Raw genomic sequence first — 15511 nt, forward strand, 5'->3', positions numbered from 1 at the left:
GATAAAAAATATTTTTCATCAGTCTGCTTGTAAAGAATGTATGTCGAAAGGCCTAGCAACCACTCCATTGTTCCTTTTTCCTTCGTGGCATCTGCCTTTATTTATACGTTCATCTCGTTCCATATCTTCATGAATCAGTTATACATACATACATACACATCATACATAAATATATATATATGCGTATGTATGTACTGTATATACAGTATACTGTATACTGTATATGTACACAGTATATTTGGTAGCAATATCTTTTTTAATTGTAGAGAGGGAGTCATATTCATTCCTCATTTAAAGCAGGTCACTTATGTAATTTGCTGTTAAATTCATGTTATCACAAATTGATTTTACTGAATTGATTGGGTTGTGTAGTGAATATAGTACTGCCTTAGTAATAAGACGAAAAGAAGAATGTGAAAATTTATACCTTTATGAAGCTGTATTTCTTTCTTGCTGCCAGTGTTATTAGTGATCATGAGTAGTTTAAGTAGACCACCAAGTTAAAAAGTGATGTAAAGTACTAAAAATTTGTTTCTAGAATGGTTGAAATTTCAAATGTACGCTCATGCTGTTCAGCGACTTATCAAATAATTCAGAGAAGTGAAATAAAAGCTGTCATTTTTCAGTCTGCTCAGAGATAACATTTGGCATAAAAATAACAGTGTGAATTTTTGTTTTGTTGCATATTTGTCAGATATTTATTATTGAAAGAAGAGACCTGTTACCACAGGTTTTTAATGAAGATTTTCAAGCTGAAATTTACTGAGACTAAACGATTTATGGTTCTCATTACAATCACTACTTTATACTGAAAGAAAAGATAAATAGGAAGTCTCTCTCTCTCTCTCTCTCTCTCTCTCTCTCTCTCTCTCTCTCTCTCTCTCTCTCTCTCTCTCTCTCTCTCTCTCTCTCTCTCTCTCTCTCTATCAGGTAGAGTATCTTTTGTTATGTCTTAAATTTGGTTTTCTGGTGACCTGTTATGTATTGTCCATTTTGTTTTCAAGGAATTTGTATGTGTGACCCTTTGCTAATGCCTAACAAAAGCTTCAGCTTCCATTTTGAGTGAGTAATTATTTAGGGTTGGTGGATTTGATGTGTTTTCATGTTTTTGGGCACTGTAGGCATCGGAAGGGCAAGGTGTAGGTGACACTGTGTCAGCGTCCAGCAGTGAAGGAGACGGACAAGACAACACCGTCCAAGTCATCATGAGGAAAGACAACAATACAGATAGTAGTTATAGTGTAAGTTCGTTTTCTTGTCATTTTATTCCTTTCTTTTGTGTGTTTGTACTGGAATTTTGTGTTTTTCGTTCACATTCTGCTTGCGGTCAAAGCAACTGCATGTGTATATAAATCATGGTAACTGTGTATGTGACTTGAAAATTAAAGATGACAAGCTACTGCTCATCATGTAATTGCACTTTTATTTGATTTAGGCTTTTGTTACATAGGGATTCAACCTGTATTATTGCTGAAGAGTTTTTCCTAATTTGAGCCATCACAAATTTAGTAAATTTAGTAATTTAGTAATTATATTATGGTCCAGATGATGTCACTGGATTTGGCAAGATAATAATTTAGAAGTACAGCTTACATCAATGTTTAGTTAATCTGGATTTAGGAGTTTTAACATGATAGGAACCTATTTTTTCAAACAAAATTTTTGTCTGTTTTTGTTATTGTATGAGGAACCAGGAATCTATTTTTGCCTTTTTGTATTTCATCTTTGGTTTTCTTTTGTACATTATGTAGAAGCCATTTGAAGACCATTCTCAGGTTTGATGCTTTTACAGTATTACAGCAGATGCTATGGCATTAGAAATTCTTTTCTTTATCTTTGTTGACTAGAACAAATGCAGTTTCAATTCTCTCAGTTACTGCATGAAGCAAGTAGGTTTGTTACCTTACACTTTCATTGGTTTTGGACTGAAAATGCATCACTTGTTGCAGCTGATGAATTCTGGATTAATTTCATTTAATGTTTTCTTTCATTTTCCATTTTTGAGAACATGATCATTTTAATTTTTGTCTTGATTTGTCTCCCAGTTTATCAATTTATTTATATTACCTTCTGTATTATGACAAAGATTTTTGCACTCCTGCTATGGCTGTGGCAGATTACACATTCATTTCTATTACCTTTTGTGTATTATGTGGTCTGTGGTCATAGCGCAATTGCAGTTACTACACTTCCACTATTTACATACCTGTACCATATGCTGTATATGTTGTGTGTCATCTCTATGACATTTTTGCTAATAAGTGTAATTGCCTAGAATTTTTACTTTGATTGTGATCCTTGTTGATGCTATGTTCAATGTAAAAGAGGAGAGGACATGTACTTGTGATGAACCTGCTGGATTAAAGATGTGGGTAGAGAAGAATCTACAAATGTGGGGATGTCTATTCTGGAAGTTGTGGAAATGTTACATGAAAGCAAAATGGGAGGTCCTACTGTGTAAGGGCTAAAAAATATCTTCATTGCTTCATGGTTGGGTTCTGTACTTTCATGGATGATGGTGGCTTATACTACTGTCTTACTTCTTGCTAAGCTTCAGTGACCCATGGTATGCCCAGTTGTGTTAGTTACTGACACGCATTTCGTTCATAGCATTTGAAGATTTTGCAGCTGCCTAGTGGGCTGTATCCTTGCTCAGAACAAGATGTACTATGCATGTTGTATTTACATTTTTGCAATGTCTTAATTTCAAGTTGCTTGTCACATACTGTATTCTTTTTTCCATCCCCTGAGGCAACTTTGAAAGTTATTCATTTGCACCTGTAAGACAACTTTGCAACAGAGACCTCCTTTTTCGTATCTGGTTGAAGCTGTAATTGATAGATATCCTTATGTAGATTTGAATTACCATTATTGCTTTATGATAGTCATTGGAAAATTGTTTTGAACTATCAGTGCATTTTTAATGACTTTCCATGGTAGCTTCTAGTTTGGCCCAAATTTCATTGGCAGCCACATTGTAATAATCCACAACAAAATCAGGGCCTTCAGTGTAGTCACATGAAGCTATCATGTTCTTGGCAAGAAGAGGCATTTGGAGGTAGCATCCCAGAGAACTTTAGTGTCTAGTGGCCAGCCTCTGTGATTATTGCTAAAAGAAGAAAGTTCTCTCCCCACTGACATTATCTTCACTTTTGAACGTCTTTATCATCTTTAGAATTGAATTGGAGAGAAATTTGTAGTCTTTTACATGACTATCACTAGTGATACCCTTTGAAAAATGACAACATCCATCAGCGCTATATATTCTGGTTAAGGCCTCACGTGAGGCCATTAAGAGGATATCTTGTAAAATGATTAATGGTATCTTGTAACGACTTCATCTTCAAGACAGTCTTCTAGATTGCCTTCCTTTCGACCAAAACTGTTCATAAACTAGTTAGACAGTTCAGTGTAGTAACTAATGCACTTAAAAGGAGTTTGTTGGTTTGTACTTTGCTTCAGACGTAATAGTACTGTCATGAGTCTCTCACTATCTTTTCTCTCATATTGGAGATGTGAGTGAAGCACAAAAAATATGATCAGGACTACATGTAATCAGTGTCTATACATTATAATTTGTCTTCCTTACACCCTTTCCACCTATTGGCTTTAGCAGCCGTACATGGTTTGTAAGCAAAAAGATAATGACTGAGCAACTAGGGGAGGTTTCCCCCTGGTGGGGCAAGCTTGCGTGTTTAAGTCAACTAGTCAGTGAGGCTGTATAAACTGAGTAAATGGTCTTGCTATGATTGGTGAAGGAAGACACTTGTTAAATAAGGTGTCTATCTGTGAATTTTAACACTAGAGCATTTTTTCTTGTCATTTGTACAATCCCAGTTAAAAGATTTTATAGCTATTGTGTGATGGCAAATGTGGTATAATTTTGTTTTTTTTCTAATGCAGTATTTCTTTAGGTGTTGATGTACTTAATGTATGCATGTTGGGACACATAAAGAAAACCAGCTTTCAGTTCAATAGAGTTTAAATGTATACACTGTACAGGAGAAATCTTACAGTTTATCAGAGTTCACACATGAAGATGAAAATATTCACTTTTCCTCATCTTAATGTAAAACCAAAACTAATAGTTTCATTTACACTTTTTGCTACTGAACATATTTTTACACTACATTGTATAAATTGCACTTCTTACGATGTTGAAGAGCCCTGAGTCTTTTATACTGTATACTATAATATGTACAGTAACTGTTAGGACAAAAGCTATGGGTATCTTGCATGAGTTTTTTTTTTTTTTTTTTTTTTTGTAGGGCCTGCATCTCAGTTAAAAGGAAAAAAAAAAAGTTATTTGGCAAATACCCAGGGCAAAGAGTGTTCTATCAGTCCTTGACACAAATATGTAACCAGATAGACTACATAGACAAAATGTTTCCTCCGTGCAGTAAAAATTTTTAAGATACGTTTTGACATTTGTTTGAGGAATTATGTGCATTCATTACTATTGTCTGTTCCGTGAGTCCTTGAAATTGGTAAATGCTATGCTTGAAATAATAGTTTAGGTTGCAAGTGCAAGGAAAACTAATACATATTTATCTTTCAAAGAGCACAAATTTTGTTTACCTTTCCTTTTTTAGTTTTTTAGTACATTTAATGGAGAATAGCAAAGTTTTGTTTGAAAACATGTTTTTTGTTGAATTACCCGTTTATTTTGTGTGTGTGATCTGTACCCCATGGTTTTTTATATAGTATATATATTTTAAGAAGAACAGATCTTAAATTAGAAAAATATTTATTTAGAGTTGTTTAAAGAACTGAAATTAATTTATTGGTATATCATGTCAGTCCGAAACTGGGTAAGAATATTATTTAGACTGGCTTAGGTAAGTGAAGGGTTTATTAGTTTATTATTTAGGGCATTGACAGATACATAGATGAGCAATTAACTAATCTGAGTTAATATTTGTATCCTTTCACATTCCAAATCTTCAAGATTACTTACGTTCCACTTACATCATTATACATTTAATTGTCAGTCAGCATAACTGCAGTTTGTTATACATTTAACATTAAATTGTCAATCAGCATAACTGCAATTCAGCCACTATACTTGTATTAGTATATTATAGATGACCAGCATAAAGGATTGGTGTCTTTTAGAAAAAGTGAATTGAAAGTATTTAAAGATTCATAGGACAGCTATGATGGAGTTTCTTAAAAGTGTTTGATTAAAACTCTCTCTCTCTCTCTCTCTCTCTCTCTCTCTCTCTCTCTCTCTCTCTCTCTCTCTCTCTCTCTCTCTCTCTCTCTCTCTCTCTCTCTCCTTTGAAAGAAAAAATGAAACAGCAGGATCAAGAAGCCTCATGGAAGGAAGATGAAGTTTGGGGAGGCATCTTAATGTAGACAACATGGGCTCTCTCCTAAGTATTAGCATAGTTTGATATATTCTGTTACATGTTGTTTAACTTCAGGTGACTTGACAAGTGGGTTATCTTCAACACTGAAGCAGTTCATTTAAGTTATATGTAGTACTGTTCTGTCAAGTTACATGTAGCACTGTTCTGTCTGGTGTGCTTTGGTTGATAATTGCTCTTGTTCAGTATCTCAGGTCATGGTGATATTGATCTTATTTGCACTTTTATTAATGTATGGTACGTCTTAGTACTATCTCTTATTTTAAAAAGAGGAAATTTCACACCTAAGGTTAGATTTAGAGGATGTAAATGACATTCAGTGTTTTTCTGTCTAAACCAGTATAATGCGGCTACTAGCTACTCCACGTGATCTTTTTGTCGTATCTTACTCAGCTTTTTATTTGTGGCCTAAGGTGCGCAGCATGACTGTGTGATGACAGTGCTGTGTTTTCTATAAATCTCCAGATTTCTGGTGCAGGTTGTGATAAAAAGGAAGATGTACATTTCTTTTTAGAGTACAGTACAGTTAGTTATAAATGATTTGTTTAACCAGACCTCTGAACTCTTTTAGGGTTCTTCTCGGGCTGGGATAAGAGTACAGTACAACACTAACATACTCTTTTAGGGTTCTTCTCGGGCTGGGATAAGAGTACAGTACAACACTAACATACTCTTTTAGGGTTCTTCTCGGGCTGGGATAAGAGTACAGTACAACACTAACATGTTATACTTAGAGGTTGTCTACAGGAAGAATGAAGAAATGACAGATGAACACTATTACTTGTGATGTTTGTTGAATTTTATAGTTGCATAGGGCAGCTGCTTATCACCTGGAGAGGTACCAGGGGAATCGATGAAGCCTCCACTGTAGTTTTCCGCATGCATTTTCATTATATAGAACTTTGTCTTCTGGAAAAGATTTTGGTTCAGTTTATATATGGATAATGTCAAATCATGATCTGTGTGTTACTACCTGCTGCTTTGTGGACACTGTCAAGTCTGTGTTTGATGAGTGTTCAATGATACACATTTGCGAAGAGTAGTTAGGAATTTATGTTTTTGTGTTTTAGACATACAAGTCTCCTTGGGTTTTTGCTACACGATTTCAGCCATTGAATTATTTAGTTGTAGAAGTTAATATTGTCAAGTTTATGCACCATCTGTCCAAGAATCAAGCAGTTAATTTTTCTTCTCTTGTGAGAGCCTTTTGAACATTTTAGTTTTACAGCACAAGTAGTTAGTACAGTATCATAGGATTTCATCATAGCTCTTACTATCCCCAAACCTTTGAAATGTGATGTAGGACTGAATATGCTTCAGATTATGACAATTATTATAGTGTACAAGTGCCTTCAATTCCTCTTTATGATGAATATATAAGGAAAGGTCAACAGATGCTCTATCCACAGTTTTGACAAGAAACTAAATGTCTTGAAATTCTTTAGATCCACTTTCATAAAGGACTGTGGCACATTGTGAAAGCTTTTACATACTTGTAGATAAAAAATAATGCTTATCTTTGAGGTATGTAACCTTCAGAAAGCCCTCCCCAAACTTTTGAAGATCCTTCAGTGTGTTGTATGTTTTGTGTGTGTGCAATTGATATGTAGGCTGTTCTTGGGTAGGTGTCTGATACCATACTTGAATATATATTCAGTTTAAAAAGGTAATTATGGATTCCCAGGCAGTTATCAGGGTTTTTGAAGCTCTTGCCTTTGACTGATTGTAGAATGTACTGTATTCTTGAATATATTTTAAGTACAGCATTTCATTATTCTTTGGATTTTTTGTGGGTTTTAAAGGTTTCATGATTTGTATGTTTAGTTTTTCCTTATTAACGTGTAGAGTTTGTGATATTATCAAACTTCATCCTAGCATTATTCCTCAGAAAATGCCAGTCACCTAAAGTAATTGTTGGTTTTATTTGAAACATAGTCACCTTTCTTAGAAATAAGTATAAAATTAGATTTAATGAGTAACTTACATATCCTTTGCTGATTAAAAACCTGTTCAGAGGACATTTTCAAGTCAGAACAGCTTGCAGAGTTGTTCACACACCTCATGGGTTAAAAGTAATTATTCTTATGAGGTTAATTTTAGCTTTATAAATACTTGAGCAGAGAGAATTTAGATCAGTAAAATGTACAAGTTGTTTAGGTGTTTTAGCATGCTTGTCAGTGAGAAAAACATTTGATAGAGGATGGCCCTCTGTTTAAAATTGAGGCACAAAGCCACTATTTAGTTCAAGTTGTTGGGGTGGTTATGCACATTCATTTTAGTAATGTACATAATAATTTCCTATTTTAAGCAAGTTGTGTATTCTTTTTCAATAGCTAAGTGAAGAAATGGCTAGCCTCAATGGTTCTCAGGCCACAACTCCAACAGATGGAGGAGTGATACAAGCGAACGGTCAACCGAAAAGGCAACGTAGAACTATAGTACCAGAGAAGCCAAATTATCCCATAAATCTTTGGTCGATTTTAAAAAATTGTATAGGGAAGGAGCTATCAAAAATTCCAATGCCGGTAAGTTTTTAAAAATATGGTTTCTTTAATGATTATTTTGGCTGAATGGAGTTTTTTCTTATTGTTAAAGTGAGTTTTTTATTGTAAAAGTAGAGAAGTTTTGTCATACTATATATATGTTGGATACCAACTTATTCCTTCATTTATTTCAGGTTAATTTCAACGAGCCCCTCTCCTTTTTACAACGATTAACAGAAGATTTTGAATATAGTGATATATTAGACAGAGCAGCACCGGTAAGGATGTATATGTACTTACCTTTTACATTGTTTGGATGGTTTTCAATTTTGGCTCAGGTATTATTATTATTATTTTTTTCTCTCTCTCTCTACAACTAACATACCATGTTAACTGATACAGCCTTTTTGAAGTATGCACCACTGTTTCCCATAAGTATGCATAGTGATCAGACCAAATTCCAAGTCTGAATTTATATCAACAGGGTATTTGCATGTGTGAATCCTGACTGGAAAAAAATTCATTTCTGTCTTGTTTACTTAGCATCTGAATCCTCTCTTTGCTATTCTTTTAGACCCATCACTCTCATCCATTCTCTCTCTTTCTTTGGTGGTATTTGTTGACCTTTGTTTTTCAGTTTGGTAATTTGCATAATTTCTTTGTGTAACTTGCAATTCACTTATCTGTGTAGCTTTGTGCTGCATTACACATCATTAATAAGATGTTTGTGTTCATATGCATTACAATGCATTGTTTGTCTTTAGTATTTTTTGTCTTTACTGAAGTTGAGCCTCACCATAAGTGTTCTGTTTCCAGGAGTAATGCCTTTTCTTGCACAGATGCATGCAGAATGGTCAGTGGAGATCTACGAGCTCCACATAGGAGCATTGTTCTTTCTATATCCAGAGGATAAAAGACATTTTCAGAGTAGGAACTTCAATCTCCTCAATTTATGAATCTGAAAGTCTATGCCGGCCTACTCCGTCACACTTTTCTTTTTTTACAATATGGTGCTGGCCTTGAATATACCACACTTACTTCCTGTTGAGCCATTAATTGTCTCATAGGTGCTTTTGATATTCAGACCTAGAAAATGGTATGATTTGATTGATGTTACCTCATTTTATTGCTGACGAGCTGGCACTTAAAAATCCTATAGCTGTCCTGTAACTAACTTCTTTCATGAGATCTGCTTATACCTCATATTCAACTCTTGCCAAGCCTCCTTAGGATCTTATTTAAAAACCACAGATTGGCTTCATTAGCTAATTAATGTCCTTCATACTTCACTGTAAGTCCTTGATTTTCTCATCCCTTCCAAACATCGACAGAGATTCAGGTCAAGAAGATCTGTCTGACCAATAAAATCAGAAATGCAACCATTATACCTTACCAGTATCTCAAAAATTTTCTCTGTCAATAATGAGATTTTGGAATTTTAATCATACTTTGTTTTGCACTTATTCTTCCTGAACAGTAAACTGAATAAGTTTTTAATCACATTTTTTTGCAATTATTCTTGAAGAACAGTAAATGTCATTGCAGATTTTTTAGGATAATGCCCATAGCAAGCTTCTGAGGGTTTCATGCGTATGCAGTAAACCCCCTGAATTCACGGGGGATGCATACCACAACCCCCCACGAACAGTTATAGTCCGCAAGTAGTTAACACTCCCCCCTCTAAAAATGCTTATAACTGCCTATCTTGAAAGTTCAAATACCAGATGTATATCTTAACTAGTATCCTACATCAAATATACATTAAGTTATCATCCTATTACTGTATTAATCTTTGAAATGATATTATTAATATCGTTTCAGAGTCATCATAAACATTTTACCCTCAAAAATATATACGTATGTACTTCTAACCCTTCCAGGCAAAAACAGAGAGAGAGAGAGAGAGAGAGAGAGAGAGAGAGAGAGAGAGAGAGAGTATCTTTCTATCAACCATTACCCATCTCTCACATTTTGAGTATTCTTTGACAAGAGAGAGGGAGAGAGAGAGTTTATTTTTGCCTATCTTGAAAGTTCAGATAGAGAGAGAGAGAGAGAAACTGAGTTGCTTACATCAGTTAAACAATTAAAAATGTCAAAAATACAGTACAGTATATATTATATATATCATTCTGTCAATCACTCTCCATTTCTATCTATCTATCTATCTATCTATCTATCTATCTATCCATCCATCCATCCATCCTTCCATCCATCCATCTCTCATCTTTGGCATGAGAGAGAGAGAGAGAGACCACTGACTGGGCAATATATATTTGACCAAGAGTGGGCAACACTTTCTACCCAGGGGGTAATATGTTAAGATATTTGACATATTTGACAGGTTACACCCTTCCTCCCTCACCCCAAAGCTTTCGGACAAGACTGGGAAAAAGATGATGGAAAGATTTATTGAACTAAAATCTTACTAATTCACTATATATTTTCTTTAACCCTTAAGGGATGGGCTAAATACATGTCAAGCACACCCCCAGGCTGGGCAAACTTGAAGGTTGGCCAATTTAAGAAAAAAAAAAAACATCAGTGGAAAGAGGAAGATATGCAAATGCACATGGTTTAAGAAAAAAAAAAAATTTTTTTTTTCCTTTCTTCCATGGGAAGTTCAGAGTGACTATTTATAACCCTGTGTGGGGCCTCTTACAACACAGTCGTAAAAATATGCTAATTTTACCAAGTTATGCATGTTTTTTCTAATTATTTATTTATTTTGTAAAATTATAATTACGGCTCACACAGTATCATAACAGATAAAAAGTAAAAATTCTGATTATGTTTGTTGTAAAATATTTATGAGATTTACTGAGATGGGGAGATGCAGTAACTTTTGTGAGGTATACATGCTTTTCTCATATTTCTTTGCAAAATTACAGTTATAGCTGACATACTATCATAAAAGATAAGAACTAAAACCAACAGCAATCCCAGGGTATAGTTATGAGCAAATAAATAAAAAGACATCCTGGAGCTGCAAAGAGGGAGTACATCCTCCTATAGAATCTCAAGGCATACTGAGCGATATCTCTCCTGTGCCAAGGTAATGAGTTGCCATAAGTCGTTTATGGACCATTGAAGTGCTGTGAACCCCTTTCCTGCTAAATTCATTCAAGCAGTATGGCACGTAATATTAACCCTTAAACGCCGAAGCCCTATTTACAAAATCGTCTCCCGTATGCCGGCGGCGTTCGGGAGCTAGCGCTGAAGCGGAAAAAGAGTTCATTTTTGGCTCCTTTTTTTCTCATTGCCTGAAGTTTAGTATGCAACCATCAGAAATGAAAAAAAATATCATTATCATATACTGTATAAATATTGGAATATATGACAGCGAAAAAAAAAACTCGTATATAATTGTATACAAATCGCGCTGTAAACAAAACGGTTAAAGCTAATGACTTAATTTTTTTTAGTTGTATTGTACACTAAATTGCGATGATTTTGGTATATAACAGATTGTAAAACGATTAAAGCAACACAGAGAAAATATTATCACAAAATGATGCATGAATCGGTAACGCGCGGACATAAAAAAAAAGTTTTTTTTAAAAATTCACCATAAATCGAAATATTGTGCTAGAGACTTTCCAATTGTTTCAAAATGAAGGAAATTGATTGAATATTACTAGACTGTAAGTTTTTTTAGCTTACAATTGCATTTTTTACCATTTCGATCTAGTTAAAGTTGACGAAGGTTGATTTTTCTATTTATCGTTATTTATATGAAAGTATTTCAAAAATGGTAAAAGCTAAAAAGCATGATTTATTTTTTTGTTGTATTCTACATGAAATTGTACACATTTTGATGTATAACACTATATGTAACGAATAATATAAAATGGTGAAAAAATTACGACAAGGTGACTCAAGAAATGCTAGGATTTTTAGCAGAGTTTCGCTGGATGGAAGGAAAAAGTTTTTCAAAAATTCACCATAAATCGAAATATTGTGCCAGAGACTTTCCGTTTGTTGCAAAATGAAGGTAAAAGGATTGATTGTTACTAGAATGTAAGAATTTTGGCTTACGATTGCGTTTTTGAGCATTTCGATCGAGTTAAAGTTGACCGAAGGTTGATTTTTCTATTTATCATTATTTATATGAAAATATTTCAAAAATGGGTAAAAGCATGATTTATTTTTGTTGTATTCTACATGAAATTGCACACATTTTGATGTATAACACTTTATGTAACGAATAATATAAAACAGCGAAAAAATTACGACAATGTGACTCAAGAAATGCTAGGATTTTTTGTGGAGGGAAGGAAAAAGTTTTTTTCAAAAATTCACCATAAATCAAAATATTGTGCTGGAGACTTTCCGTTTGTTGCAGAATAAAGGTAAATGATTGATTGTTACTAGAATGTAAGAATTTTGGCTTACGATTGCATTTTTCGAGCATTTCGGTCGAGTCAAAATTGACCTAATGTTAAAATTTTGTCAGTTATCGTGATTTAAATGAAAATATTTCAAAACTGTTAAAAGCTAAAAGAATGATTTATTTTTGTTGTATTCTACATGAAATTGCGCACATTTTGATATATAACACTTTATGTAACAAACAATATATAAAATGGCGAAAAAATTATGACAAGGTGACTCAAGAAATGCCAGGATTTTCAGCGATGGAAAAAGTTTTTTTCAAAAATTTACGGATGCCCCTCAGGACACCCCGATGCTTCCTATGGGTCGTAAAAGGCACGGGATGTGGTCCTTGGTCGCCTTCGGTCACACGTGGGCGAACAACACGGCGCTGAGAAGCTGGGTCACTTTGGCTGCTGGGTTCTTCTCCAGCATCCCAGTCTAAAACTCGTCTCACACGCTCACTACCGACAGGCAGTATGCGCCTTTCACGGTCCTGACGGCTTTGAGACATCTCTGCAAACGTCCTGTTGCAGCACAAATACGCAAACACTCGCCAAAGTTCTGCAAAACATGGATGCGTCAAAAAATCGCTCTTGCACGGTCCGACGCTGATGCTGTCTGGTACGAGAAGGAGGGAATTCGCTTATAAACAAAACAACAGCTTGATCCGTGAACTCCCAGCATCCCTCAAGGCGTGTGATTTGAAACCTTCCACAAACTAGGCCTATAATTATTTTTCCGCGAATATTTAAAAAAAGCATTTTTAGTCGACGTATGGTACATCCACTTGACATCCAACAGACAATTTTCGTCGATGTATGGTACGTCCATTAGGCGTTTAAGGGTTAATACTCATCTGAGGATTCTCGTCCATCACCCAAAGCCTGTTATAGATACTAATATGAGGATTCCCGTCCATTAAGGGTTAATGAATTGATATTTTACTGTTTATATTAATATTAATATTTGAAAATTAGTAAATCATTTATTTATCATACAAAACACACATACATATTACAAAATCATAAAAATTCTCTCATCTGAGAGAGAGAGAGAGAGAGAGAGAGAGAGAGAGAGAGAGAGAGAGAGAGAGAGAGAGAGAGAAGGGGAAAAGAGAAAGAGAATTATTATTTTTATTATTTAATGTTATTATTTAATCTTATTAAACTTAATAGTTGAAAATTTGTACTGTAAATCATTATTTTATTATAAAATGTATATGTACATACAGTACAGTATTTAGTCATAAAAATAATGTGAAAATACAGAATTTTGCCCCACAAAAAAATACAGGGTGAGTTTTCCAGAGAACAATTTATAGATAAGTTCCACAGAAAGTTTTGCGAATCATTGAGTCCGCAAATTTTGAGAATGCGAATACGGGGGGTTTGCACTATGAGCCTTTCCATCTTATTAGTAAAACTACCTGATTGTTCACGAAATGAACAGATGACTTACATTTCCACACTGGCGATCAAGAGGATCTTGAACTATAGGGATTTCATGCTTTCCTCCTAGTTTTGCATGCCCCTGCACTTGCCCTTTCATACTGTATAGGAATCTCTGTGTAGCCAGCCACTTTTAAGAGTATTTGTAGAAAGATCACTGTTACACTGAATCTGTCACTGTATGGGAATAGTGGTTACTCCTCTAGCAAATTACTTGTTCCTTTTGTGGCCAGGGATATTTCAGTTGAGCCTTAAAAGGCTATGGGGAGAACCATAGCTAAGGTCTTACTGGATGACTGCAGAATACGCCAGTTTTGATATCCTATATCTCTTGTTTTTTAATGACCAAAGATAGTCTACACCTGCTTCTGTATTCTCTGGAACAGTACTGAAGAAAACCTATGGCAAACTGCTACCTTATATTTAGGAGAGCCAGTGACCTGGACCCTCACAGTCTTGAGCTACCAAAAAGAATATCTGAAGCAGAGCCAGTAGCAGATTAGCAGACGACTTTCCCTTGACTATCTTTGGTACAGGACCAACAGTTTGAAAGAATTTTCAGCTGTTTAACTGTATAGGATTATAGCTTTTACTGGTACTTGAAGAATATGTCTTCTCTGGGTTTTAATATTGCAAATAATTATTTTTATTTAAAATGGAAAGTAATTTTTAGTAGACATCCTTAATCATGTAACAAAAAGATTATAGGTATTCAAACATGTGTACCACACGCATTATACAAAAGGGTTTCAACTGCAGCTCAAAGTATTTTTATAGTGCAGTGCAGATGTGATTTACTCTTCATTTACAGTCATCGACTTCATTTAACTAACCTCTGCTACATCATTATCTTACAGGTAGAAGATTCGTGTGAACAGTTAGCTATGGTTGCTGCATTTACTGTCTCGTCATATGCCACAACTTCAGTAAGAACAACTAAGCCTTTTAATCCACTTCTTGGGGAAACTTATGAGTGTGATCGCCTGGAGGATTGTGGCTGGAGAGCGATTAGTGAGCAGGTTTGTACATTAAAAAATTTTGTATTTACGTTTGTTTTTCATTTTATAGTTACATTTTCTCTAATTAATGGCATTTGTTTGAAAAATAAGATTTTTTTATTTAAATATTTACATTTGGTGTGGAAATTATAAAATATAATATGTTGTGTGTGAATGGCTGATGTAACCTGGCAGTATCGGTTTTGCTACGGCTTTTAACATGGCAGTAGTTTTGTGTGAATTTTCTGATCAGTAACATTTAGAGGAAACATTATCAGCAGCAATGTTGTAATACTATAGAAGATACCTCATTATTTAAATTCTTTATTCTCATAGATTATGGCTGAAGTTCTTTTAACCCTTTCGCGTGTGACTTGTATAAACAATTACTTCGTTGGGAAGTGGAAGTGACTTGAGCAGTAAGCATAAAAATGTTTATACCTTTTTTTGTTCAAAGACACATAGCTCTGTCCAACAATTTTCAAGGTACACTGCTTAATTTTGTTTCATTTTGCAGCCAAATAGTTATTCTATATACAGTAAAACCCCCATATTCATGAGGGATGAATACTTAAAACCCCTCTAAAAATGCTTAGAACTGCCTATTTTGATAGTTTAAACACAAAAAAAACTGAAAATGCTTATACCTGAGTAGTTTAATAGTTTTATCACAAAAAGTGCATTTAGTCATGAAAATGATATGAAAATGCAGTAATTAGTGAAAATTTCTCAGTGAAAAATACCTGAATGGGCGAATTTCCGCGAATAATGGGTATATACGTTCTACAGAGAAATCTGTGAATACGTGAGTCCGCGAATGGTGAAACCATGAATACAGG

At 34.5% G+C, this 15511-nt stretch overlaps 1 protein-coding gene across 21 annotated transcripts in view; it reads left to right on the top strand.

The window, feature by feature from the left end:
• Osbp (oxysterol binding protein) overlaps positions 1–15511 on the top strand; it is a 420928-nt gene that overhangs the window by 321177 nt on the left and 84240 nt on the right. For 11 of the 21 annotated variants that reach the window (XM_067098146.1, XM_067098138.1, XM_067098144.1 and 8 more), the window contains 3 exons: positions 7703–7894; positions 8047–8130; positions 14532–14693. In XM_067098146.1, the coding sequence (XP_066954247.1) occupies positions 7703–7894; positions 8047–8130; positions 14532–14693 (438 nt within the window). Of the gene's footprint in view, positions 1–1121; positions 1242–7702; positions 7895–8046; positions 8131–14531; positions 14694–15511 lie in introns of all 21 variants that reach the window. The other 10 variants (XM_067098127.1, XM_067098129.1, XM_067098130.1 and 7 more) reach the window with 1 other exon arrangement.

Source organism: Macrobrachium rosenbergii, chromosome 54, assembly GCF_040412425.1.
Source record: "Macrobrachium rosenbergii isolate ZJJX-2024 chromosome 54, ASM4041242v1, whole genome shotgun sequence".
Lineage (NCBI taxonomy): Eukaryota > Metazoa > Arthropoda > Malacostraca > Decapoda > Palaemonidae > Macrobrachium > Macrobrachium rosenbergii.